Source organism: Anthonomus grandis, chromosome 3 (genome assembly GCF_022605725.1).
Source record: "Anthonomus grandis grandis chromosome 3, icAntGran1.3, whole genome shotgun sequence".
In the NCBI taxonomy this organism is placed as follows: Eukaryota; Metazoa; Arthropoda; class Insecta; order Coleoptera; family Curculionidae; genus Anthonomus; species Anthonomus grandis.
In genome coordinates, this window is record NC_065548.1 from 30,567,168 (window position 1) to 30,594,051 (window position 26,884).

General features: G+C 31.9%; 1 protein-coding gene across 3 annotated transcripts in view; it reads left to right on the plus strand.

The window, feature by feature from the left end:
* Window positions 1–26,884, plus strand: part of LOC126734515 (ankyrin repeat and KH domain-containing protein 1-like) — a 156,703-nt gene that overhangs the window by 109,203 nt on the left and 20,616 nt on the right. For all 3 annotated transcript variants that reach the window (XM_050438179.1, XM_050438180.1, XM_050438181.1), the window contains exons 20-25: window positions 7,603–7,764; window positions 7,825–8,056; window positions 12,733–12,891; window positions 17,619–17,762; window positions 22,103–22,588; window positions 26,103–26,411. In XM_050438179.1, the coding sequence (XP_050294136.1) occupies window positions 7,603–7,764; window positions 7,825–8,056; window positions 12,733–12,891; window positions 17,619–17,762; window positions 22,103–22,588; window positions 26,103–26,411 (1,492 nt within the window). The remainder of the gene's footprint in view (window positions 1–7,602; window positions 7,765–7,824; window positions 8,057–12,732; window positions 12,892–17,618; window positions 17,763–22,102; window positions 22,589–26,102; window positions 26,412–26,884) is intronic.

A 26,884-nucleotide genomic window follows, 5' to 3' on the forward strand; every position in this document is an offset into this window, starting at 1 on the left:
AATATTGTCTTTATTTTTTACGTCTCGTTCATAAACTTTTCCATAAAGTTAATTCAGAATTTATCTTAGGCACCATCAATCCGGAATGTTCTAAGGTTAACACCCTTCTTCGAACATTTTAAGCAGTTGAGATCCTAACTTTTTCATAATTCCAATGCATGTGAGAATAAAGTTAAATTCGCATGCATTATTATGTACTATGTATTATTAAGTATTATTGTACAATTAAGACTTACACCAAATGAAGTTTTTGACAAAATCGCTCCTAGTTTTTCGTTCTTAAATAGTGCAAAATATTTGCCTCTACCTCTACCCTATTTAAGTATTTTTGCTGATGAATTTATACCCAAGAAATTATTCATATTATTAAAGTTAAAAGCAGATAATTAAATATATAATATTAAAATTCCCAGTACTTTGAAGTACCGCATATGCGAGTAATCGATCTTGACTTGTTAAGCTGCTAATTTGGAGTCTTTGTATTTTATTTTTTAAATAACTGAATATCAAGTTTTTAGATATTATATATATATATATATATATATAGTAAAAGGTAGTAAGGTAAACATGTTTCCTACTAGAAATAAAAACAAATACAAATACAATCACAGCCTTAAATATTTTCATACACACTTTAGCTTTATTTTTAAATGTCATTACTTGATTTTCTTTTTCTTCTCCTTTTAATTTTTATACCTAAAAATTTATCGTATCAAGAAGATTTTGAATTAAATTTTTAAGTGTTTCCTGCAATACTAATTTAACACTTTTGTGAATAGATTTTTGTTTGTAAAAAAGGAGAATTAGGCAGGTAGTTGCAAAATCTAGGAGCCAGAAAGATTTTTTTGTCAAACAGACTGTTTAACTTTAGGTTCCTACAACAAATGCATGATTGCTTCTTGTGTTTTGTTTTTATTTTTTTTTCAAAATGTATCAATTTTCAGTGGCGAAGCGTGAACTTTTTTTTCGGGTAGACAAACAATAAAAATCGTTCATTAGAAAAAAATGTGTATTCAATATTATTCATTTTAATAAAATAGAGAATGAAAGCGCATGAAATATTAACTCAAAGAGAAAAATTATGTAGTGATATAAAAAAGAAAAAAATAATTACTACTAGCATAAAAAGATAGATAAATAAAAATAAATACTACTTACAAAAAAACACAACATACAGTAGCGGCCAAATGTAGAGAAACTTTTAATTTTTTTAAAAATTAATTAATAGGTTAAATAAAAAGTTTTAATTTCATCACTAAATCATTGGGTACCTTAAGTTACTTATAATGATATAAAAATAAACACATTCTTTAACACATGACGAAAATACCAAAATATTTTTCATTTTTTTGCGGCCATAAGTAGAGAAACTTTTTTTCCGATCATTCCTAAACAAACAGTTTTTGAATAAAGAGAATAATATTTTAGTCGTGTGTTAGTATTAGTCGAGTAAGATGCCACGAGGTATTCATTTGTCAGTTCAGTTAAAAGAACTAATTATAAAAAAATATCAAGATGGATTGAAACAAAATCAAATTGCAATTGATTTAAAGCTTAATAAAAGTGTTATATCTAAACAAATGAAGATGTACAAAGAACGTGGAGGTTCTTTAATTAAACCTAAGACCGGAAGGCCGCGAAAGACTACTCCTTCAGATGATAAAGTAATAAGAAGATGTTCCCAAAAAAATCCTTTCTTTACTGCCGTGGATATTAAGAAAGGAAACCCTTCCATTTCACTATCCATCCGTTCCATAAGAAGACGCTTAGGCGAAGGAAACCTCCAAGCCAGACGACCGGCAAAGAAACCATTCATTTCCAAGAAAAATCGGCATGCTCGTTTAAAATTTGCTAGAGAACATTCCACTTGGACTTATAACCAATGGAAAAACATACTTTGGTCCGATGAAAGTAAATTTAATTTATTTGGGTCGGATGGAATAAAGTATGTAAGGCGTCCCCCACATCAAAGATTCAATCCTAAATACACTAGGCCAACCATAAAACATGGTGGAGGTAATGTCATGGTATGGGGTTCTTTTTCTGGGCATGGACTAGGTCCGCTAATAAAAGTTGAGGGTATTATGGACAGATATCAATATTTACAGATCCTCAAGAATCATATGATACCTTACGCCGAAGAAAACCTTCCACTAATTTGGAAATTTCAACAGGATAATGATCCTAAACATACAGCTAAAATTGTTAAAGATTTTTTTGCGGAGGAACAGCTCAACGTTTTAGCCTGGCCTCCACAAAGCCCCGACTTAAATCCCATTGAAAACCTATGGGAACAATTGGAGTTAGATGTTAGGCGTAAATATCCCGAAAAATTTAAAAACAAAGAAGAACTGTTTTGCGCATTATCGCAGGCCTGGCAGGAAATACCAGAAGAAAAAATTGTAAAATTGTTGGAGTCGATGCCCAGAAGATGTGCAGAAGTTATTAAAAACAAAGGTTTTGCTACCAAATATTAGGTTTATTTTAAGTATTTGTAATATTTTGCTTAAGTTTCTCTACTTTTGACCGCTTAAAAAATAAAAAAAAATTTTTTTGTGGGTTTATAAATAATTTTCTTATACACTAGTTATTTATTTTTTATGTTGTATTTGTGTTCCACCTAAAACAATAAAATATATTTTTAAAAAGTAATCTATCAATATTTTTTTAAAAATAATCAAAAGTTTCTCTACTTTTGGCCGCTACTGTAGGTATAACTATAACTTATAAATCCATAATATCCATTATTTTAAAATTAATTAAAGACAAATAAAAACACAACTAAAATACAATTGCCAATATCGAACAGTCGTTGATAAATAACCACTAAAAAAACCTAAGATGTAGGTATTGCGGCCGACCAGATCAAGCGTGTCCATAAACAATAAACCTCAACAGCATAATAAAATAGCTGGTCGACTTCGATAGACAAAAGCTCGAATGTCTTTTCCGCGAGTAAATTTTGCATACGTAATAGGCTGAATGCTGATGCGGCCGGACCTCGGACTCTCCGGACCTCTGCGGCGTGATGCGTATATGGTTCGATTAATTGCTCTAAATTTCGTAAGACAAATATCAGTGTGTCTTTCTGGGGCTCGTATACAATAATTGGGTGTCAGCCCTGCATTTTTATTTTGATTGGTGCGTCAGGCGGGGCGCGTCTTAGATATTATAGATAGATAGATATTATAGCCGTTTAGATACTATATAATAATAGTAAGGAGCAACTACGTTCTGTGTGAATTTTTTTTAAATTTTAATCCAACAATTACATGAAATAATTACGTAATAAATTAATGACAAATAACTATATAGTTTTGGGTAGACAGTGTCTACCTTGTCTACTCGTACGCTTCGCCACTGTCCATTTTACAACTGTGGCTAAATCCATTTTTCTGATATTAAAAATTCCTGTCTCAATACAATTCTTTGTTGAGGTAGGGCTTTCTCTTATTAAATATTGCCTTTATTATTTACGTCTCGTTCATACAATTTTCCATAAAGTTAATTCAGAATTTATCTTAGGCACCATCAATCCGGAATGTTCTAAGGTTAACACCCTTCTTCGAACATTTAAAGCAGATAAGATCCTAACTTTTTCATAATTCCAATGCATATGAGAATCAAGTTAAATTCAAGAAATTATTCATATTATTAAAGTTAAAAGCAAATAATTAAATATATAATATTAAAATTCCCAGTACTTTGAAGTACCGCATATGCGAGTAATCGATCTTGACTTGTTAAGCTGCTAATTTGGAGTCTTTGTATTTTATTTTTTAAATAACTGAATATCAAGTTTTTAGATATTCTACGAAAACTAACATTCTCTAAAATATTTTCTAGATGGCTGTGGTTAATTGTAACCAGTGATTTTCATGAGCCTTCCTGTAGTAATTAATTTTCGTGTTGTGATTTCAAATTCGATTGATTCTTACATAAAACGATGCTGGAAATTTATTAAGGCACACATGAAAACCTAGGTATCAATTAAGCAGATGAAATAAAAATGAAATAGATATAGGCAAAAGAATGCAAGTAAAATAGAGTTAAATTTTAATTTTAAGAACTATTAACTAAAACTAAAATATATTGTATACAAAACATTTACAACAGAATAAACAGAAATCTAATAAGATTCTATAATAATTACGACACATTAAGCAACAATTACAATAAAATCTATCAAAGTAAAACTCATCAAGAGCGTCTCATGCGAGAGAGTAATAAAATGCGACATAACACTATTTACTTCATATAAAATTGAATTTTTAGTCAAGATTTCGGGATGAATAATCTTAAATGAATTCAATTTTTTTTCTATTCTGGATAAAACCAAGGTTTTTAAAACTATTTTTTTGGAATGGTGGATTACACTCAGTAATTAAGTCTGCTTAATCTAAAGTTATCAAGTAATCAATTTTTGTTCAAACATTGCGAGGACTAGTCAGAATCTTGACTTACATATTCGAATTGGGCATTCTGCATCTCATGTTCCCAAATTTGCAATGGAATCGTCTTAAGTTACTCAATTTCTTATGGTTTTATACAGGCGGAAATGCACCGATAAATTATAGGAAAATGTAGAAAATATGGTGGCAGGGATATTGGGGGACACACAACTAAAATACAGTAGTGGCCAAAAGTAGATAGACAAAGTATTATTTTCATATAATTGTTTAAAGATCTACCCACAGGTCCCCTAGATTTAAAATTATTGTTATTTATAAGGCGGTCTATAAAAAGATACCAATAAATTTCAGTTAAATATTTTGCTTGCTATCAGATAAAGCAATAATATAAATATAGCTGGTCAAAAGTAGATAGACAAAAACAATTTTGGAATTATTTTTTTTTCTAGATATTTATAAAATAAAATTAGTATTGTATTGCTTCTCTTTAACTCAAGGTGCAACATGCCACGCGGAATTAGATTCTCTCTTGATTTAAGACAACGCATTATTAATGCATATCGCGCGGGTGATCGTCAAATTGATATTGCTCGTAGATTTGATAAAAGAAAAGCTGTTTGGGCAATTATCAAAAGATATGAGAGGACAGGATCATTAGAGCCAAAAAATAAATCTGGTCGACCAAAAAAAAAAAGAGACATTAGAGCTGTACGCAAATTAAAACAAATTAGCCAGTATAACCCTTACATGACTTCTTGTCAAATTCAGATAGAATTACAGGCTCTAGGGATTTGTAATGTGTCCTCAAGGACTGTAAGACAAAAGTTGGTAGAAGAGAATCTATTTGCACGTAGGCCAGCAAAAAAACCATTGCTTTCAAAAAAGAATCGCTTAGCCCGATTGGAATTTGCCCGTCAGCATATACACTGGACAAAGCATGAATGGAAACGTGTTTGCTGGAGCGACGAATCGAAGTTTAATTTGTTTAATTCCGATGGAATTCAATATGTTAGACGTCCTTCTGGCCAGCGTTTGAATCCCAAGTACACAAAACCCACAGTTAAGCATGGAAGTGGATCTGTGATGGTTTGGGGTTGCTTCTCAGGTTATGGAATGGGCCCGTTACATCGCATAGAGGGCATAATGGACAGGTTTATGTACAGGGATATTCTCAGAGATGTTATGTTGCCCTATTTCGAAGACAATTTACCATTGAGATTCCAATTCCAGCAAGATAATGACCCGAAGCATTCCTCCAAAATTATGAAGCAATTTTTGGAAGAAGAAAAAATACCAGTTTTAAAATGGCCATCCCAGTCACCCGATCTTAATCCTATCGAAAATTTATGGGAAATTGTAGATCGTGATATTAGGGATACAAACTATTCAAATAAAGGTGAATTATTCGAACGGTTGCAACAGAAATGGAAAAATATTGGTTTTAAACTCTTATTGAATCAATGCCACATAGATGTCAGGCTGTAATAGACAATAATGGGTATTTTACAAAATACTAATATTGTAGATGGTTTAGTTTGTAATAAAAAAAAAATACTTAGAAAAAATTGAAAGAGTATTGGTTATTTTTTAAATTTATATATCTACTTTTGTCCAGCCAATTAGGTGATTGTTTCTAAATAATGTTTTATTATTTTTATACATGTTTATGTTGCCCATAATATACTTAAATATCTTTATTATAGAATTTTTATTTCCTTTGATTTTTTTAAAAAACCATTTGTCTATCTACTTTTGGCCATTACTGTATTTTTAGTTTTAGCATTTCCGGTTATACCTGGTGTATACTTCGTTAATTTAAATGAAAGAAATAATTACTTCTATTATCTTCTAATTCTGCGTGAAAATCTCAGCATAATTTTAACTATATCCTTTACTTAAATGTTTCTGAGATTCTTCTAATTTTTTGAAAAGATAACGTTTGCTGGTGCAGTTTTCATTATTAAAATTGAGTTGGATTTTTCAAAGAAGAGGATCGATTTTAGTAGTATTTCTATAATATTTATCAACTAGTACTAGTATACCGGGTGATTAAAAAGATGTAATCATAGCTACCATGATTACATTTTGGATTGTATTGATAACATATTTAGGATTGTTTCTAATAATATTCAAACGTAATCATGGCCTTTTTCGCAGAATTTAAAAGCAAAACTATTTTAAGCATTTTTAAAATTTAAACATGAATTATCGAATATTTCGAAAACTGCTAATTATCGATACAGATAATCTTATACAAACTTACTTTTATTTTTAATCCGAAATATAACGATAACATTTTAAAAATTCTATTTTTTTCTATTTGAGGTTCAATTTTTTTTTAAGGTAATTTTTCATCAAATTGTTTGACTTTAAAAAAAATATATCACAATTAAGTAACGAAACTGCTTCTGAAAAAGAGTTTTATTTTAAATAAAATCTTTATTATTCCATAGAGGTAAACGGATACCACTTTCAGCACTTATTACCACATTGACCTACCTTTTTAAAGCAAATTAATTTTTACTTTAACTTTTACGTACGTGTAGACTCTAAGTTGTTTTATGTTTTTTTTTAATATTTTGAGAATTTAATTTTAAAGTAAAATCTTGTTATTGCGAACTCTATTTTTATTTTTAGAATTTTATTATAAAATCAAAAATACCTCCACAACCATTGAAGATAGGTATAATCATTGATATACAAAAATTACTAAAAACTTCATAGAGAGTCGAAAAAGTAAAAAAATGGAGGTATTATTTAGAATTGTAAAATGTAATGCAATGTCTTATTTTTTCTAACACCCTGTATTATACGGCTGTAGATGAAAAGACGTCCGCATAGAAATCAAAATTGACATATCCGAGCCATATGTTCGCGGTGGTATATTTTTCGAAAATATATAACCGGAGGCACAAATAGAGTGCGACCTTTTCGTTAGGCGGCCCTGTGTGTTAAGTATGTGCTATTTTTAAGTTAAATTTTAATTATTTTAAGGGTTACTAAACAGTCGAAACGCGACAAAGAAAAAGGAAATCATTTATCAACCTATTATTTATCTATTTTTTACAATTATATTTTGTACACTAACACACTTTAATTATTTTGCATTAATTTTTTAATATGCTAGTTTTTGGATTTGATACAGTATTATAATAGTTATCACTCCTGCAATTAACTATCTGTTTTTTAGGTTGACGGTGCCACACCGGTACCCGAATTGCTTAATGTTCAAGACTTAGACGTAACGTTCCTTAAAGATGAGCAACAAGAAAACCTACTTACTGCCTCCATTTTGCAACAATTCCATAACACCTCAATACCTTTATTACGAGCCGCTGCTGCCGGGTCACCGGTAAGACTTAAAAAGATAATTCATTTCCTAGTTCTTGCTAATATTTATTGTTGTTTATAGCAAAAAACCCAGCTAGAAGTTTACGACCCTTTGCAGCAAGATCCCAATTCGGCCGGAAAAGTGACCAAACTGGAATTAAGCGAGAAAGACTTTCCCGATGACATGGTACCTTTAGAGGTGCAACCCTATCCCGGCGGACTGGACGAGACTATGATCGCCTCGATTACGGCCCAACAACATGCCGACCTTCAGGCCGCTGCTGTCGCTGCAGCTGCCGCGTCCGGTAATACCGGTAAGCATTCAGCATATTTTAAATATATAAAATGTGAGATTAAACCAGCGTGTTCCGCGCTGAACTGCGGCGCAAATTTGGTAACGTCGATTATGAGTAAAAATCTCTTTGAAAATACTTTCATTAATACGGTTTTGCCACTTTTATATAATTGCGGCTACCGTAAGTGTAGATTATTTAAAATAATATTTCAAATAATGCCCATACGTTTTTAAGTCGATACATAATATGAATTATTTCTTGAGTTTGGTTTCTGAAAAAGGAAAAACTTGTTTAGTTTGTGTCAATATTTTGTCAATTAATAAATGCCGGGTATTCAAAAATTAGCCTCAAACGTTATATTGCGAAAAATCTTATTAGCTTTAAATTAAAGTGGACCTTTTAAGTTTGGCAAAAGATATTTATACCAAGAATTAATTAAGAGTTTTAAAAGTATTGACAATTTTTTATTTATTTATCTGAAAAATTCTTCCTGGTTATGACTGTAGGCACTTATTAAGTAGTCTTACTAGTTACGTCTTACATAGTCTTAGCCAAATTTTCTAAAATATTTAAATATCTTTATTATAATTGCATCGGTCATTTCAAAAACTTATGACTTAAGTCATAAAACTAAATTTTACAGGAGAAGCAAAAAACTAATACTACACAGAATAAATTAATTTTTAATGAAAACCCATTGGGGAAATACCTAGTATACTAAGCTATTTGAAAAACACTTACCACCCAGAAAAAAAAATCAACCGTTTTTTTTTAAACGATACAAAGAATGACTTAGGTCATTATTGCAAGGAACAAAAACAAATACTAGAAGAAAAATATATTTTATTGCAAAATTTAAGTGAGAACATTAAAAAAAAACATTGTAGTTCCGCATTATAAAAATAATTAAACCAAATTTAAAAAAACATTAGGGCACATAGTCAAATTCAAGGTCATTTTCAACCTCTTCTATATTATCTTCATCAGTTGGCCAACGCAGGATGTTTTCGTAGAAGCCCTTATGTTCCTCTAAAATACTGTTCTGCACTTCATGTCGGATGTTTTCAATTTTTTTTGGGTTTATTGGCACACAGTTTCTTGGGTAGGCTTTTCTGAGAGGTGGAAAACTAATAGGTTGAGCTTTATTTCTCAACAAAGGAAAAGAATGTGTTTTTAACCCATCAATATAGTTACTGGTTAATATACCTCCCTTTCGGTTCTTCTTGTATTCATAATACATAAACGTGGATGGTGCAAATGCTTGTTTGAGAGCCTTAGATATTCCTTTTCCAACAGACTCAATAGAAATACATGTCTTCTTATAGTATTCTGGCCACCATTGAACAAAATCATAAATCTGATTGGATTGAAGCATAAATACTCTAAAATCATTACTGGCGTTAGCAATAATACTATAATATTCATCCGGAACGTAAATACGATCGTGTTTTTTAATTTTCCTTTTAATAACTCCAAAGTCCCGGTCATTAGGTAAAAAAGAGTGACCTCGGATGGGAAAATAGTGCTGAATGTTATTAAAGCGTCCCGTGTCAGTTAGGGCAGAGAAAAATCTTATAACAGTTTGATTTTTATTTTGCCCTGGACAATTATCCGAAAATAAAAACAATTCCTTAACATTCTCATCCAGAAAATTATCGAAGTAGTGTAGTAAAATAGAGCAGATCTCATTTGCCCCTTTGTTGGCTATACCTTCATGATACACATAAAATACCGACTTGCCGCTTTTGAGATCTTTTATTCCGAAACAATTCACCTAAAGCTGTCTTAAAATACTTAATATAAAACTTGTACTTTATACCCAGGTCGGGGTATTTCGATTTAAAAAGTAAATACATAGACTTGACGTCCAACCGTGCGTCTAGATATTCCATATGACGCCCAGAGTAGTGGGTTTGTTTTCTTGGGCAAGACATAATATGATCATGAATTTTTTGTAGGATATTTGGAGGTATGGTGTTCTTCTTGGGGTGCTTACTACGTCTATCGTGTGGTGTTACTGATTGGAATTTAAGTTTAAGTAGACGCTTTACACGGGCAATCGTAATGCCATAGATTGAACAAAAAGCTTTCTTGCAAACAACTTGTTTTTTCGAGGACAAGTCAATAAAATATTTAAACGAGTACTCACGAAGAATGCTTAAGTCACCTTTACGAGGTCTGTGTGATTTTACAGATTTTTTTCTATTAACTGTTGCAGGTAAATATCCTGTTCATCCTTTGTATTAAAGCTGTTTAGTTTTGTTATGCAGTTACTGAAGTCGGCTTGAAGTAACGTGCGAAAACAGTGCATCTTACAGCTGAAAATAAAAAAATATTGTAAAACTTATCCTCAACAAAAGTATTTAAAAAATCAACTTACTTGCAATCGGGATCTGTACTACGTGCGGAGACAAAATTACCTTTCCAGTTTACGTGTTGGTCCCCTTTGACCTTTGCATGTTTTGTAATATTTCTTTTATACAATTTAGGATGTGGTTTCCTTTTTTTAAGCGGGTCAGGATTAACACCTTTACTAGAGCCCGACATTTTAAAGTCTAGTTCAATAGACACTACAATAATCGACTAGCCACGCGTGATTAAGCTTATAAAATAAACTGTATAAACTGTAGTCAATCCCAAACACGGCATTCTATGATGAACAAAATGTTCCCCCACCAGTTTTTGTTTCATTTCTGTTCGGTGTTAAAACGACTCAAGTCGACGACGAGGATGTTTTTGCAGCGAACGTAGAAAATCTACTTGTGAATTATACATACGGAAGCGTCAGACTTGTGTCGTTTTAACACAGAATGTGCGTCTATGGTCGAAGAAATGTTTGGTAGTGAAATGTCAAAAAGCAAAATTTTTGACTTAAGTCGTTTTTGAAATGAACGATTCAATTAAATCATTTGGATTGTATATTTTACTTACTTTTTTAATTGTCTATATAAAAACAGAAATATATAACAAAAAAAAAGTAAATTTCCAGGCGTCTTGATAATTTCATATCCATACTGCAAGGGGATTCTAATCACTCTATAAATGAGAATTTTGGCGGTTAAAGAATGAATTTTTGTTAAATTTATCAGTACACAATGATCGTCTTGTGCCATGAAAATAAATCTAAAAAAACAGAATTCTTTTAGGCACATCGATATCCCTTAAATGTTGCACCAAACGTAACGTAGAGGTGAAATTTGTATTTAACCAGAATGCGATGAGCTCTTTGAGATAAATGTTTCTTGACCACAAGTATCTGTGGCCATTTACCGTACAGTTGTGATAGAATATTCCGCAAAATATTTAAAAAAATATATCCCAAAATTGCCACTTCGACATTTTAGTCATACAAATAATTTATACAACAAATTTACATAGTTTTCGTGTATATAATTTTATCGCAATTATTTTTCGTTTCGCTGTATCTTGTCGCCATGTATAACTACAGAGTATTTCATAAATATATAGAGCAAAAAAAATAGATTTCCGTTCAGTTTAACTTTGTGTTGTCCATTGGCGTAGGAAAATTTATCATATTTATTAAATTTAATTTTTTTAAACCCCTTTATTTTTCTTGCATATCTCATGAGGTTGCATTGTTCTGATATTAAATTTGCGGCTGCAAAAGGAAATTTGGACCTTTTTATCATTATTAAGAACTCAATTGCAAAAGAGAAATTACGCTAAAAAAATATAGAAAATCATGTTTAGGTTTCTAACATATTTTTGTATTTAATACCAATAATTTTTTTACCATTGAAAATAATTTGTTAACATATGTTAACATTTGGCCTAGGATTAAACTCACTACGTAACATGAAAGGGTTATGGCGTTGTGATCTAATCATCGCTATGGAGAGTTTTGATTCGGGATTGGATTCATGTAAATCTTCCGTGCCCTTATATGGTATTTGGTTGTGTCTAAAAGCACTGGATTGGACATTCAGTTTTCATTTAAAAAATCACGAAAATCCTTTTGTTAGAAGCTTTCTATCCAAGTTTTTGAAGATCTTGTTCAAAAGGAAACAGTATTATATTTAGGCACAAGGTGCAACTGATCTTAATAAGAGTTCGTTAAATACATTATTTTTTTTTAAAGAATTTAATTAAAAATAAATTCTTTAAACTATTATGCCATCTGCACGCCTTTAGCGTATAATATTTGCAGTGTTAGTGCACAATAATAGACAAATCTCGTAAATTGACTTGGACCATAATTGATCAAATGATACCATCTGCTCTTGATGAAATTAAAGATTTTTTTAATAAAACAAATACCAATTTCTGAATCGTAGTTTTTAAATTTTAAGTTATTCTTATTTTCAATTCTATATAAGATAATGAAATGGGACGTTCCATTAAAAAATTAACTTTTTAATTTTTGGTCAATGCAACTTTTAAGGCCAATTTTTGACCTCCCTGATTTTATTAATTGTAAAAGCATTGGTGTTACATTAAAGAAGGTGTTCGTTCGATTTAAAATAATAAAGAAGTTGCGGGATTTATTTAAAAGTGGCAATAGTTAATACAAACAATTATTTTAAAGCGATAAATTTTAGCCTTTAATCGGCGTTGTCAAGATTTCGAAAATTTATCATGCCCAGGTTTTCGAGAAATCGATCGCCGCAGTTCTTTGTGAGAATCAGTAATAATCAATATATATATTTACGAGTAATATGTATTGTATATTTCAGCGGATTTGTCAAGGGTAGAATATTTTGCCGTTCCCGCAGGAACGACTGGTGCGGGACCTGCCGGTCAAGTGCCGGTCCATGCCTTATACCCACTAGCCCACACTCAGCACTACCTTCAAGGATTTCAGGCCGGTTATAGCCTTAAGCAACAACAATTAGGTATGCCAATTTTTCAAACTATTACATCAACCAACAATAATTTCTTTTTAAGTTTAAAATATGTTACCTTTATTTATTATAAGATGAAAGTGATGGCATTAAGAAATTTAACTCAAGTTCACTATAAAACTATCTTGTTTTAATAATAGCTTAATTTGAGTTGTTTAAAGCACTTATAAAATTACATAGCATAAAAAATACAATTTACCCTTACGTAAGTAATCATTGAAAGGAATTTTAATATTTTCTTAAAATAAGTTAACGGAGGACGCAGAATAATTTTAAATTGTTTTTCGTGGAATATAATAAGTAATAAGATGTTTAATATTTGGTCATTACGAAACAAAAAAATCAAATTGTATTTGATTTCGTTTGAACTTGACTCAGTGTACTCCTTAAATAAACCAAGTTAAATAAACCATCCTTAAATACAACAAGTAATTTTAAAAATGAAAATATTGTTAACTTTCATAAAACATTGTTGCCTTTTTGATCATAAATATACTAAAAATATTAAATCTTGATATGCAAGAAAAAAAGTTACAAAATAAGAGGTTAAATAGTCCTTTTTAATCATTTTAAAAATTGCCACCTTAACTTTTAAGACTCATCCTCTGTTTACAACAAAATATAAGTCGCCTTGTGAGTTAAAATTAAATGTGATAGTATCTCTTTAAAAAACATATTAAAACTTTTTGAGGATTACTTTTATAAAAAAAACGTAATTTAAGACTAAACTGTAGTATTATATTTTCTATAGTGTGACGTGTGACAAAAAACACGATTAAAGGCTTAATGTACATTTTTTTAATTAAAAAAAACCTGAGTGAAAAGTTGAAGGCCGACCGAAAATGACCAACGTCAATCAGTTTCTGCTTCAACTCCACAAATAATGACCAAAATCAATAAAATTATGTGCGTAGATCGTCGTATGAGTATTCAGACGACCGTAAACGTCGAGAAAGAAACTCTTAGAAATTTTATGTGACAAATTGAACCTGAAGAAAATCTGTGCGAAGTTTTTCCCAAAAAACCTGTTCTCTGACCAAATGCTGGTCCGTGTATAGATTAGATATGGAAACTAAGCGGCAATCCCCAAGAATAAAAAAACGATGTCGAAATCAAAATTTCGTATCGTGATGACTGAATGGGTGCTAGATAGTCAATTTGTAAACCAAACTTGCTTTGTGACAGTTTTGACAACACTGCGAGAGGGAGTTGTGAATCTTACACCAGAACAATGCACCTGTGCTTAAACACGCGCTGCACTCACCGGATTTAACACCTTGTTTTGTTGCTTAATCCAAAAATTAAGTCTGCTTTAAAAAGATTTTTTTGGATGGAAAAAACGAGTGAGACGGTGTGTAGCGAGAGAGGCGATATAGCGAAATTTATGTTCAAATTCACAAATAGCCAACAAAATGAAGAATTAAAGTCACTTAATACAAAATAAATTCAATGCTCTGTGAAAATTCGTCTTTCGAGAAGTAGGTCGCGGACCTGGGTTCCAAATTCTAGATGCTGCGTATAAATCAGAACTTGGCCATAGACAATGAAAACCTCGAACAGTATCTGAGGATGCTGAAGCAAAAAACAAAAATTTACTGGAAAAAAGTCCCAGGGGATGCGGGCATTTCACCGGCCCCTGTGGGCAGTTCAGATACTTGCACTATTCTGTGTAAAAATCTCAACTCGTTTGCTCCCAAAAAAAAATCAAGAGCTTGATCCTCCAGTAATCCTCAGATGCAAATAAAACAAAAACTACAGTGTCACAAAATCACCAAAACTAATAGAAAAAACCATCTGTGCCTCTGAATAATTTATCGCTGGCGGGTAAGGGGAAAGAGTTCCGAGACTAATATTTTAGAAATATCAAGAGTTGTTATAAGAGATACCTTAAACTGGGCTATGAAGTACAAAATTAAGTTATTAGAAACTCAAAAAGAAGAATTAACTTTTGTCTAAGAGTCGACAAGACCATAACTTCCATAACTAAATCTAAAAGTAAAAATGTTCCACGCAAATTAGGCCGTATTTTCTCGGATAAATTTTTTTTACATTTTAGGCACCTTTGTCAATCAACTGACTGGAATATTCTCTCTGACGACGTTGATTCAGAATTCGCTAGATTTGTAAAAACGCTATCTAGTCTTTCTCACAAATCCTTTCCTTTGAGACCTCTTAAAAAAAAGCAACATAACTCCTGGTCTACCCAAGGCTTGCATACATCTGCTAAGAACATGCGCTTATTATCTCATCTTAAGAAATTTTCAGACAGCGCTTTTTTCATGAATACGTAAGACTTTACAAAAAGATTTATCAGAGAACTTTAAAAGCCGCCAAGGATATTTACTATAATAGGAGACTGGCTAAATCTAAAAATGTGGCTAAGGAAACATGGTCGATTGTTAATGCTTTGAGAAATAAGCCTTCTTTGTCGAATACTATCTCCACTTCATCTGAGAACCTTAATGATTATTTTGTAAATGTGGCAAATAATTTAATGAGTACCATAACTCCTTCCCATGATCCACTTTCATATCTTCCCATTACAAATGAGAATTTCCACAGTTTCTTCTTTACGCCCGTAGTATTACCAGAGCTTTGCAGTTCAATTAGGGAAATCAAAAACAAAGGCTCTTCTGGAATTGATGGACTTACTCTCAAAATGTTTTCAAATCTGCCCGAATGTACATTATGTCATCTTATTACTCTAATTAATCAGTCTTTTCAAAAAGGTGTTTTTCCTAACTGCCTTAAGTTGGCGATAATAATTCCACTACATAAAGGAGGAGACAAAGATCAGTCTTCCAACTATCGCCTTATCGCTCTTCTTCCCACACTTTCAAAAATTATTGAAAGATTGGTTAAAAAAAGACTTCAATCATTTTTGCTAAAATATAAAATACTTACTTCCCATCAATTTGGATTTTTAAATAACAAATGCACAAATGATGCTATGTTTTCTCTTTTTAATAATGTATACTCTAGCTTAAACAACCAACACTCTACAGCAACAATTGTCTGTGATTTTTCTAAAGCCTTTGATTGTGTTAATCATGACATCTTATTAAAAAAGTTGCAATATTATGGGTTCAGAGGAGCGCCTTTTGAATGGTTTAAGTCGTATCTCAGTAATAGAAGTCAAGCTGTGAGAATTGATTCGACTATGTCTGCTTGCAAGCCAATACAAAGTGGAGTGCCTCAAGGTTCCGTACTTGGCCCTATTTTGTTTCTTATCTTCATCAATGACATTGCTAATCTAAATATTAACGGTAAAATCTGTCTATTTGCTGATGATACTAGTTTTACCTGGAGTAATCCGGATATTTCTACACTTCATAGAACCGTATCAAGTGATTTAACTACTATCAAATTATGGTGCGACTCTAATCTCCTTTGTCTCAACATTTCCAAAACTAAAATGTTGTCCTATAAAAATACCTTGCAATCTTTTGTACTTGGTAACGCAACAATTGACGAAGTTGATTCTGTAGTTACACACATATTGACTCTTTATCAAGAAAATTAAGTGCCGCTTGTTTTGCGTTAAGATCAATTTCTAAGGAGCTTAGCCTGTCTACTTTTAGAACAGTTTATTTTGCCCTTTTTGAATCGCACCTTCGATACGCCCTTCCATTCTGGGGTACATGTAGTGCAACTCAATTTGACCGTATTTTTCGACTACAAAAGAGAGCTTTACGTTATACACTGAGACTTAAATACAGAAGTCATTGCCAGCATTTCTTCAAAAAATTTCAAATATTAACTTTTTCATCTTTATTCATATTTGAGTCCGTTTGTCTAATACGCATACACGGTTCAGCATCTGATAGGTCTTTCCATAGTTATCCACTTAGAAACACGGAACATGATCTATACCTGCCTACCCCACATTTAGAGTTGGTCAAAAGTTCCGTATTATATAATGCAAAAAAAGCACAATCATCTGCCATTGGAAATTAAATCCATCACATCTTTTTTTGCATTTCGTAAAGCATTAAAAGCATTCTTACTGGAGAGAGCTTTTTACACAGTTAACGATTTTTTTTTTGTAATCGTTGATTTGAAATTTCGCACTAGCTGATTATGTATTTTTACTATCTGTACATGTTTAGGTATACTGCTTTGTGTAGATATTTTAGGATTTTTTTATAATTTTTTACTTTTTTAAACATTTTCAATTTTTTTTTTTTTAACATTGTATACATTAAATTGTATATTTTATAATAATATTTTTGACTACTTACAATTTTGAAATTGTATTAATCTGTATATACTGTAGATATTCTATTCTATTTATTTATTTATTATTTTTTTAAAATTTTGTTTTGTTTTTCTTTTCTTTAATTGTGTTTTGTTTGTATTTTTGTGTCTTTTTTGTTTTACAGCTTTGTCTACAAATTGTAACAATTTCTTGACAATAAAGCATTGATTGATTGAAACTTAACCAACTTCTCAAGAAAAATGAAATCGAATTCAACTCCTTTTTCATGTACCGAAAGCTTTTCATTCTGGTAGGGCGTGGCCTGTACTTGGACTCACATCCAATACCAGCATACCTCACACCATTTTTATAGCGGCGCATATTCAATTATTGCCTTTGATAATAGAAATAATCATAATTAATTTAAATATTTTTTTTTATTGTCAAAAGAAAATCGTAAATTGCCTATTTAAAACGATTATCTTAGTCTCGTTTTATATAATCGATTATTTTTCTTTAGCAGACTCTCTTTCGGTAGCGGGATCCGTCGCCCAATCTATTACTAGCCAGCAACAGACGTACGTCGCTGCCCAACCGCAACCGTGTGTATCAGCGCCACCGCAGCAGGTTCAACAAGTGGCTAATTGCGGCCACGTAACTCAAGGTATGTTTATTTCTTATTTCTTAACGATTTTAGTGGCATACTTAAATAAAAATAAAACGGTCGAATTGTCTAGTATAAAAATAAACCTAAATCATTAAGTTAATTATTATTAATCATTAATGTTAAGGGGTAACTTTGCGAGTTAAGATTGCGACGAATTGATAATTATAATTAAATTCTGTTTAACACAAGTGACTACTAAGGCTTTCTCAAATGGGACTTAAATTTTCCAGAGGTAAGAATCAAGTAATTTTCTGTTAAATTATACTTTTATATGGAAGCAATCTATCCCATAATTTTTTGCAGTAAATCAGTAAAAAAGGTATATTTCAAAAAAATACTTACTTGATTTCATTGATTTTTTTTTAACTTTATTGAAGGTATGGGCTAGAACTTGTTTTCGAATCAAAAAATCTAAATTGTTGTTTTTTTGTGACCCACAAATTTTGTATGCCTCTTGCTAACTTAATTGGATGTGAGCTCAAATAAATTTAACTGTCTCTCCAATTTGTTCCCATATATGTATGTCAGAACTACAAAATAAAAGTTGCTTTGTTCCTTTATTTTATCATTTTAAGATGTATTACTTATAAGAAATGAAAATAGCACAACGGAGTGGTGTCACACATCTACCAAACATTTTCTTAACTTCCAGTCACATTCAGATATTCACATAAAAAACGTTAAGCACATTGAATCGTTAGTTTCTAAAAGGGTTTTCCCCGGCAAAATTAAGTAACGTCAACATTGCCAAATACACACTTAATGCTGAAATGTGAAAATAATGTTGTACATTTTGCAAAAAAAAACACCTACTTCTGAAGAACTAGTGAGTGGGGTGGTTTATAAAATTCCCTGTTCAGACAGTGAAAGAGGCCAAAATGGGAGATGCATAAACCTAAGAATTACAGAACATTAAAGTGTCCAGAAAATCTTTAACATCAAAAAATAAATGTCTCTTGCAGAACATGCTGATATAAAAGTACACACATTCAATTTTCAAGATGTAAAAATTGTTGGTAAACAATCAAATTATAAAAAGAGAATCATTTTAGAAATGATCAATGTTAAAAAAAACCTAATAAAAGCATTAATAAAAAGCAGGACACCGATAATTTATGTGCGTCGTATTTCAACGTTATTGAAACAATAAAATCAAATGGCTAAATGTAATTCTTAGATATGGCCGGTAATCAAAAAAGATGATCGGTATTTTATTTATTAATTGTGTTATCAGTCAAACAAAAAAATCATAACAACTGTTGCGCTATCTAGAGAATTTCCGTATCGCTCGACAATCAAGATTGAAGGCAGTAAAATGTTATTATAATTACATCATTTGTTTCTTCCACCTTTCTTTAGGAATCATAAAGACCGTTGTTTAAAATTTTTGTTAATGGTTTACTAGATTTTTATGTTTGTAGATGCAATGGTCAATAGATTTTTAATGTAAGTACAAAATAATATAGATATATCTTTTTTTAAATTTTTTATTATATGTATATTTGTTTTGAGCTTTCATTTTTCAAGTGTGTTATATCCTTTTATGTGGCCCAAATGTTTTAAAAGTGTATTTTGTCATCCCTATAAAATATGATATTTATTTAAAACTAGTAAATTTTATTTCATAATATTTTTAAATTTAGTTAAAAATACTAATAATTTTATGAGTTTAATTAGCCCTATTTATCTTGCTTATAGCGCTCAGAGGATAGCCAAAAATATGCAAAATTGTCGGCAATATTGAAATTTAAAACCCAAGGTTTATTTGACCTCACATCCAATTAATTTAGAAAAAATCTAAATTTGTTGGCAAGAACTTATTATTATCAACAGATGACTATTAAACCAACTTCTCCCGTCCTGGAAAAAATATTATAATAAAGTGTTATCTATCTTTGTTTTTATTCACTTGAAAAAAACATGGGTAGATCGTCATGTCACAAAATCAATTGTCAGTAGTAATATCATTGGTGTTGTTATTATTTTATTTATTTTATTCAAAACTTATTTAGTTTATGAAGGCACTCTACATAATCATTATACTTGTAATAGCGGTATTATGCTGATTCTAGATAGTCATACAACGGCACTTTATTAAAAGAATATATTTTTTTAAGGTTGCAAATTTTATAATAAGACTAGTCAATAGTTTTCACACAGCCAAATACCATGATCACCAAATTCGCCAATATGGCGCCGAGTGAAGATGGGTTCGCAGATGATGAAAACAAAAAGTGCAAATATTGCTAGAGTAATGTTGAGAAAACCGGAGTGAGGTGCTTAAACTGTAAAATCGTCTATCATCCGTCTTGTGCACTAAGATTGCCGGCACTATACGTTATCAGTGGAAGCAAAGGTCAAAATTATAATCCAAAGGCTGCCTGGGATGTAATACCTAAGTGTAAACTCCAATATTTAAAAAAGTAAAAACAGACAACAGTAAAGACAGAAACACAATTATCTCTTAACGATTTTAATACTTTTTTTACTGAAATTGCATCCAACATTATAAATAGCCTGCCCCCGTCTCAGAGAAGTGCTGAAGAGTATTGTATTCGACATACAGTATTGTGCAAAAAGATAGCAACATTGAACTTTCCTGTTATATATCCTTTTAGTATCTATTTTATAAGTAAGGTTTATATATTATTTACAAGAATAGTTAGAGCCTGTTTATATTTTCATATTATCATATTTTTTGTATCATAATAAATAAAATACCAAATTGTTTTATGCAAATTTAATATTCAAAAATATAGCAACAAAAAATAGTTTTGATTCTAAAAAAATATAACCCAACTAAATTAAAATCAATTCAATATTTCGTGTAGTACCCCTTCTCCTTTATAACATCTGCACATCGTCTTGGCATGGACTATTCTTACTACTTACTATTCTCACTATTCTTACTATGGGTCCCATGCCACGAGCCGAGAAACATCCCCATACAAGAATATTTCCCCCTCCATGTTTAACTGTGGGGCAAATGTACTTTTTGTTTATTCTTTGTTCACTGGGGCGTCTGACGTACATCACTCCATCAGTCCTGAATAAATTATATTTAGATTCATCACTAAATACGACGTTCTTCCAATCAGCTACAGACCAGTGGACATGAGATTGGGCAAAGTGAAAACGAGCCTTGACGTTCTTCTTTGAGAGTAACGGTTTTTTGGCGGGGCGACGAGCAGCTAAGTTGGCATCAAGTAATCTTCTCCTTACGGTACTGGAATTGAGGTTTACTCCTCCACCCTCTTTTAATTTTGCCAAAATTTGGGAAGAAGACAAAAAAGGATTTTCTTTGGAAATTCGTAGCAGCGGCCTATCCATCCTCAAATTTGTTTTTCTGGGTCTACCAGGAATGGGCGCCGGTGCAGCTGTTCCAGTAAGGCGAAATTTTTTGCAAACTCTGGATACGATTGACCTGTGAAGCCGTAAGCTTCTTGCAATGTCACTCTGACTAACACCATTTTCGTATGCTCCACAATAATTTTTCTTACATCACCAGAGACGGTTATTGAGCGACCCATTTTAAGTTAATTCTGAGATTCAAAAATAACAACTTTACAGCAGGTAAATCGATATTTAACTGATAAAATAAATTCGAAACAAGAATGTTGCTATATTTATGCACATTGTCTAAATAAACAAACATGAAGTTCCTTACTCTGCATTGGCATTCTTATGATATCTCGTTATATTTATAAATAATACAGAGGCGTGTACTTAAAAGTAAAGAAATAATATGGAATAAATAAAGGAGCAAATAATATTTTTGAAAACATCGCTTGTTGCTATATTTATGCACAATACTGTCTATCTAACTTAAATCTGCCTGACACCCATTTTATATTAAATATAGAAAAACGGAATTTTAAGGAAATAACTATTGTTGAACTACGGGACCTCATTAAAACTTTAACAACACACCTACAAACAAATTACACCTGAACAGGCGTAGTAAAGAAAATAAAAATGCGAAAAATAAGATTTTGATAGAGTGCAATTTTGCTATGGGTAGAAGAAAAAGATGTTATTCTCACATCTTGTAAAATTTTTATTTTACAACTAAGAGAATTATAATAATAAAGTCGAATGCCCCTGGCGCATGACGTGTCAATTAATGCAGTGGACAGCAACAGCGGTTATCTATAAGTTGCGTAATCTTATTAAAATTGACCACTACCTACCTCAGTTATTGCAATGATGTGCTTAATGTTTACGTTTAAACTACTGAATTAAATGTTTCATTTCAATATTTTAGTAATAATATCATAGAGTTAACTCGACTTTAGTTTCCTAATACACTTAAAATCTAATTAATATCCTGTATCCAGGCACACATATTTGCCAACCATGCGGACAACACCAGCAACCGCCGGCTTCTGTACAACAGCAACTTGTACAGCAACAGCAGCAAGCGGCGAACCAGCAACTGCCCCAGACCTCCAACCAAGTTCAAGCCGCGACTCAAACTCAAACCGCGGCTGACGTCGCCAAGAAAATCCAAAAAGTTTCGGACATGAAATTCAAAAAAGGCCGAGTCATCCGACACCAGTACAGTTCTCAGAACAATCCTCAATCGGATCCTAACTACCAGATCGATCACAATTCAGCCATTACTCAATACAGCGGTGCCGCAGCGAACCAGCAACGTCAATGCGCTGGGGCGAATTCAATTATTTCGCCTTGCATGGACGTCGATTCGGAAACCGAGAGCAACCATGACACCGCTTTGACGTTGGCTTGCGCAGGCGGCCACGAGGAGCTGGTGGAGCTACTGATCAGCCGCGGTGCGGATATTGAACATCGAGATAAGAAAGGTAAGAATTGACAAATTTATATTTTTGAAAAATTCCATACCAAATAATACACATATTTGAATAATGACATATTTTAACAGTTCTAGTTTTTAACTATAATCTTAGATAACATTTGAAATAGCCATCTCATTTTAAGTTGCTTCTTGGTTTGAAAATAATAAAGATATAGCTTAATTTTAAATAAACCCATCTGTTTAAGTCCGTGAAAATACTTAAAGCTTTATTTGGAATTAAATTATTTTTAAAAAATACTAAAAAAATATTATTGTTATGGAAAGAAAAGAGTATTTGTAATTACACATATAGGTATATCATGAGAAAGATCTATGTGTGTCGGTTTTGTTATCTCGTAATTTTTGAAAAATTATGAAAAACTTCTGCTAAGTGTGTGCAAAAATATTTTGTATAAAGTTATATTTCTGTGCAAGGTGGTAACAATCAAATTATTAGAAGCATTAAAGCATTACATGAAAATAAATAAGGCAAAGTCGGGAGTGGTTACTGACAAAAGAACGGTCCCATTTTATTTAAATAAAAAAAATAGCTCATTTAATTATTAACATTATACACGGGGTGTTTACCAAACATGGAGCAAAAATTTAAGCAATTATTCCTTGGACTATTCTAAGGATATTTTGCCCTTTTATGATTTTTGATAGTACACTTCGTTTGAAAATGCAGGGCCAATAGGAACTTTGACAATAACAATTATTTATTACCAAAAATTACATGTAATGTTTCTTAATCTACAAGAACTGTTTAAAATGACTACCCCCCGCTCCGATGCAAGAAACCAATCATCTCATTGGCTGTCGAATTCTTTTAAAAACACCAGGATCATTTCTGATTGCGTTACATCCAGCAATTATCCGGTTTCGTAAATCTTCTATATCTTTCACTGGAGTAGCATAAATTAATAACTAAGTGTCGTCTGGAAATAATCCAGGGGGTTCAAGTCCGGGGATTGAGCAGGCCATACGTGAGGTCCACCTCGAGCAATCCAGCGATCTGTTACTGTTAAAAACAGTCGAGCCAGAATGCTAAAAGTAGCTCTCAGCATTCGTACAGCCATTCATGAAAGACGACTTCACTAACAATACTTTAGCTTTTTTTTTTTTTTTAATTTTTTCAAAAGTTTTGACACTGATTGACAAACTCAAGGCTACATTGATTGGAATGTTTTTAAAAGATACGAACGGAATTGTTAGATTTTTTATTACTTGGTAGGTCCAGTGTAGTTAATAATTTAAAAACTACCAAAATTGGATGGTTGAAGTTCTTTCTCGCCTTGTATCTTCGAAACAAAGCGTCTTATCATAAATTATAACAGGACAAAGTATCCTTAGAATAGTTCCAGGAATAATCAGTTAAGTTTTTGGCACATGTTTTGTAAATACCCCGTATATTTTTTTAAATCAGAATAAAAATTCTTCAAATTAGCCTCTGTTTAAAAGACAATTCCATAAATATGATAGTAATGAACTTTTATTGGGTACATTCAATAAAATGTGCTACAAAATGTCGAACTTTTATATTTTACTGATAATTTAAAAGTATGATTCTTTATTTGATTAATTGATTTTTACTTTCAACATTCAATATTTAATAGGCGCTAAAAAATTCAAAACTGTTCTTGCTTAAACACGTTTAAAAACTCATGAAAAAAAAATCTGTGCATATTTTCAGTGCATTACACATTACTAATTTGTAGTTTATATCGAACCTAAATATATTTTGCAATACGTTTTTTATTCCATGTAGTTCAACTTTAAAAAACATTACATCCAGATATCACTGGTCTTTTTGGTGTTTTTTTCCTTTCCTGGGTTCATCCAGGTTTCACTCTTAAGAGCACTTATTTTTATGTATTTACACTATATTTTTTCCTACTTAACACTTCGCCGCCTTGCACTAATATGTACAGGTCTTTTTGCGGTGGTATTTAGTTTTTCAAGGTTTAGTGTGTCCTTCCTAAATATATATGTTTCCTCGTATTGAATAGTTTCTTGTTCCTTTTTGACTAAGATGACAGGTCAGGTCTCCGTTGTGCATAACGATTCCTTACAAGAAGCTAGAATTGTTCTCAGTTTGTTTTTACTGAAACTTTAAGTGAAAAGATCTCTGGTGATTTTTTCGTTTATGAAAAAATTTATAAACACATTCCTGTTCAACTGTTATATGTGATCGGCAGTGAATTTGGGGTTCTCTCTTAACCTACGTTCGTATTGCTCTGCTTGGGGTATTAATTCACACCCCAATGCAAGCTCTGGTCCAATAAAGGGACTAGCAGATCCTCTTCTTCCGATTTTTAATTTCCTGTTACACCGCTGTGTTCCGGTAGACACTCAAGTTTTACATTGTTAGGTTTACCAGCTTCGATGTAATCTTGGGACTAGCAAGTTTTTTCCGGCTATCTGCCTGCTAGGTATTATTGGGATCTGCTTGTTATTGTACTGTATTGTTATTGTACTTCTATTATTTTCTTCTGCACAGTCGAGTACTGCAAAGATTTCTATCCAATGCAAGATTTTCTAAAGGATGGAATTGCCTTGCCTTCATTTCTCTCCAAAAATTAAATTTCCCTGTACCTTTGTTAGTCTTCTTTGAATTTGTCCGTGTACCAGATTAGATCCCGCTGAATATTATGGTTGCTGTCGTTACACTCTTCTCTACTTGGATACACCTCTTGGGTTGTAAGCACCATATTTGCCCATATAGTCATCCATCCATCATAAGGATGGATTTCGAATGCTTGATTGTTTTACTAAAACGTTAGTACTGAAAGTGACCCAAATATTTCATTTCTCCCAACAGAGGAATTTCTTTACGTTGCAGTGTTGAGATCCTAATCCCTCTAATTCCGCATTGTTGGTAAATTTTGTTGGGTTACTGGTTTAAGAGGACTGACATTTAAACCTTCCTTCTCTCTCCGTTTTCCAAGGCCGATTGTAGTCGGTTTCTTTCATTACTATAATAAAACGGACATCCACGCGTTATCTGCTCTTCGATTTTTTCATTAAGCAATTCGCTGCTTCCGAATCTGCTTTTGAGTTACAGATTCAAATGATGGGTTGTCAAACGCACCTTTTATGTCCAAAATGGGGCCAGCGACACTGCTGTTATTCAGACTCTTTTCTATTTTTTTAGTGTTCCAACATTTGTTGTAAATATGAAGATTTTTAAATTGGCATTTCTCAAACCTGTGTCTAATAGCAAAAACTGTAGAAATTTTAAGATCGTGGTATCTTAGTAATTACTAAATGTTTCCTGAAATATTTTTTTTCTTTATTAGTACTTTGGAGGCCAACAAATTTAATAATATGCAGTATTTGAGGTTACTATAAAAGAAATTTTATGAATACGTTTTATTTGTTTTTAATTTTAAGTATTTCTCTATTCTGTCAATACTTCATTGTTTTGCCATATTTATTTTAATTTGTCAAAATTGAATTGTTGTCTTAGCCACTGTATTTGTACCAAAAGCTATATTTTTAATTATTTAATGTTTTAATAGGATTCACTCCGCTAATCCTTGCCGCCACTGCTGGCCACGAAAAGGTGGTAGAGATTTTACTGAATCATAATGCGGACATTGAGGCACAGTCTGAGCGCACCAAAGACACTCCTCTTAGTCTCGCCTGCAGCGGAGGCCGGTACGAGGTGGTGGAGCTGCTGCTGAACCGAAACGCCAACAAGGAGCATCGGAATGTGTCCGATTACACTCCGCTTAGTCTCGCCGCCTCTGGAGGCTACGTAAACATCATCAAGTTGCTGCTGAACCATGGGGCCGAAATCAATTCCAGGACCGGTAAGTTGTTTGAAGGTGATTTGACATTTTTTTTCTATGGAATGATTTACGTATGAAGTAGACGTATAGATTATTGTAGATTTAGTTAGTCGTCTCAATACTAAGAGCCAGCAACGTTTAACAATCTATTTTTATGTTGATTTTCTTTTTAATTAATTCTTCAAAATCTATGAAGATATTAAGATGATCAAAGTTCACAGTCAGGGCTAAAATTAATCATTAGCTGCTTAAAAAGGTAAAAGTTTCTTACAATAATAAAACAGTCAAATTAATTTTTACAATAATAAAAACGTTTTTTAATAAAGGTTATATTTTATGTAGAATATCATCAATTAAATTTTTTTTAAGTAAATTTATTATTTATGCAAGGAAAAGTAGGGTCGATTAAGATAGCCCCCCTCAGTAGCAATAACTAAATGAAAACTAGACTCGAATTTGGCACTCATTTTGCTAATTCCACACTTGTTATAGAATATACTATTTCAGTT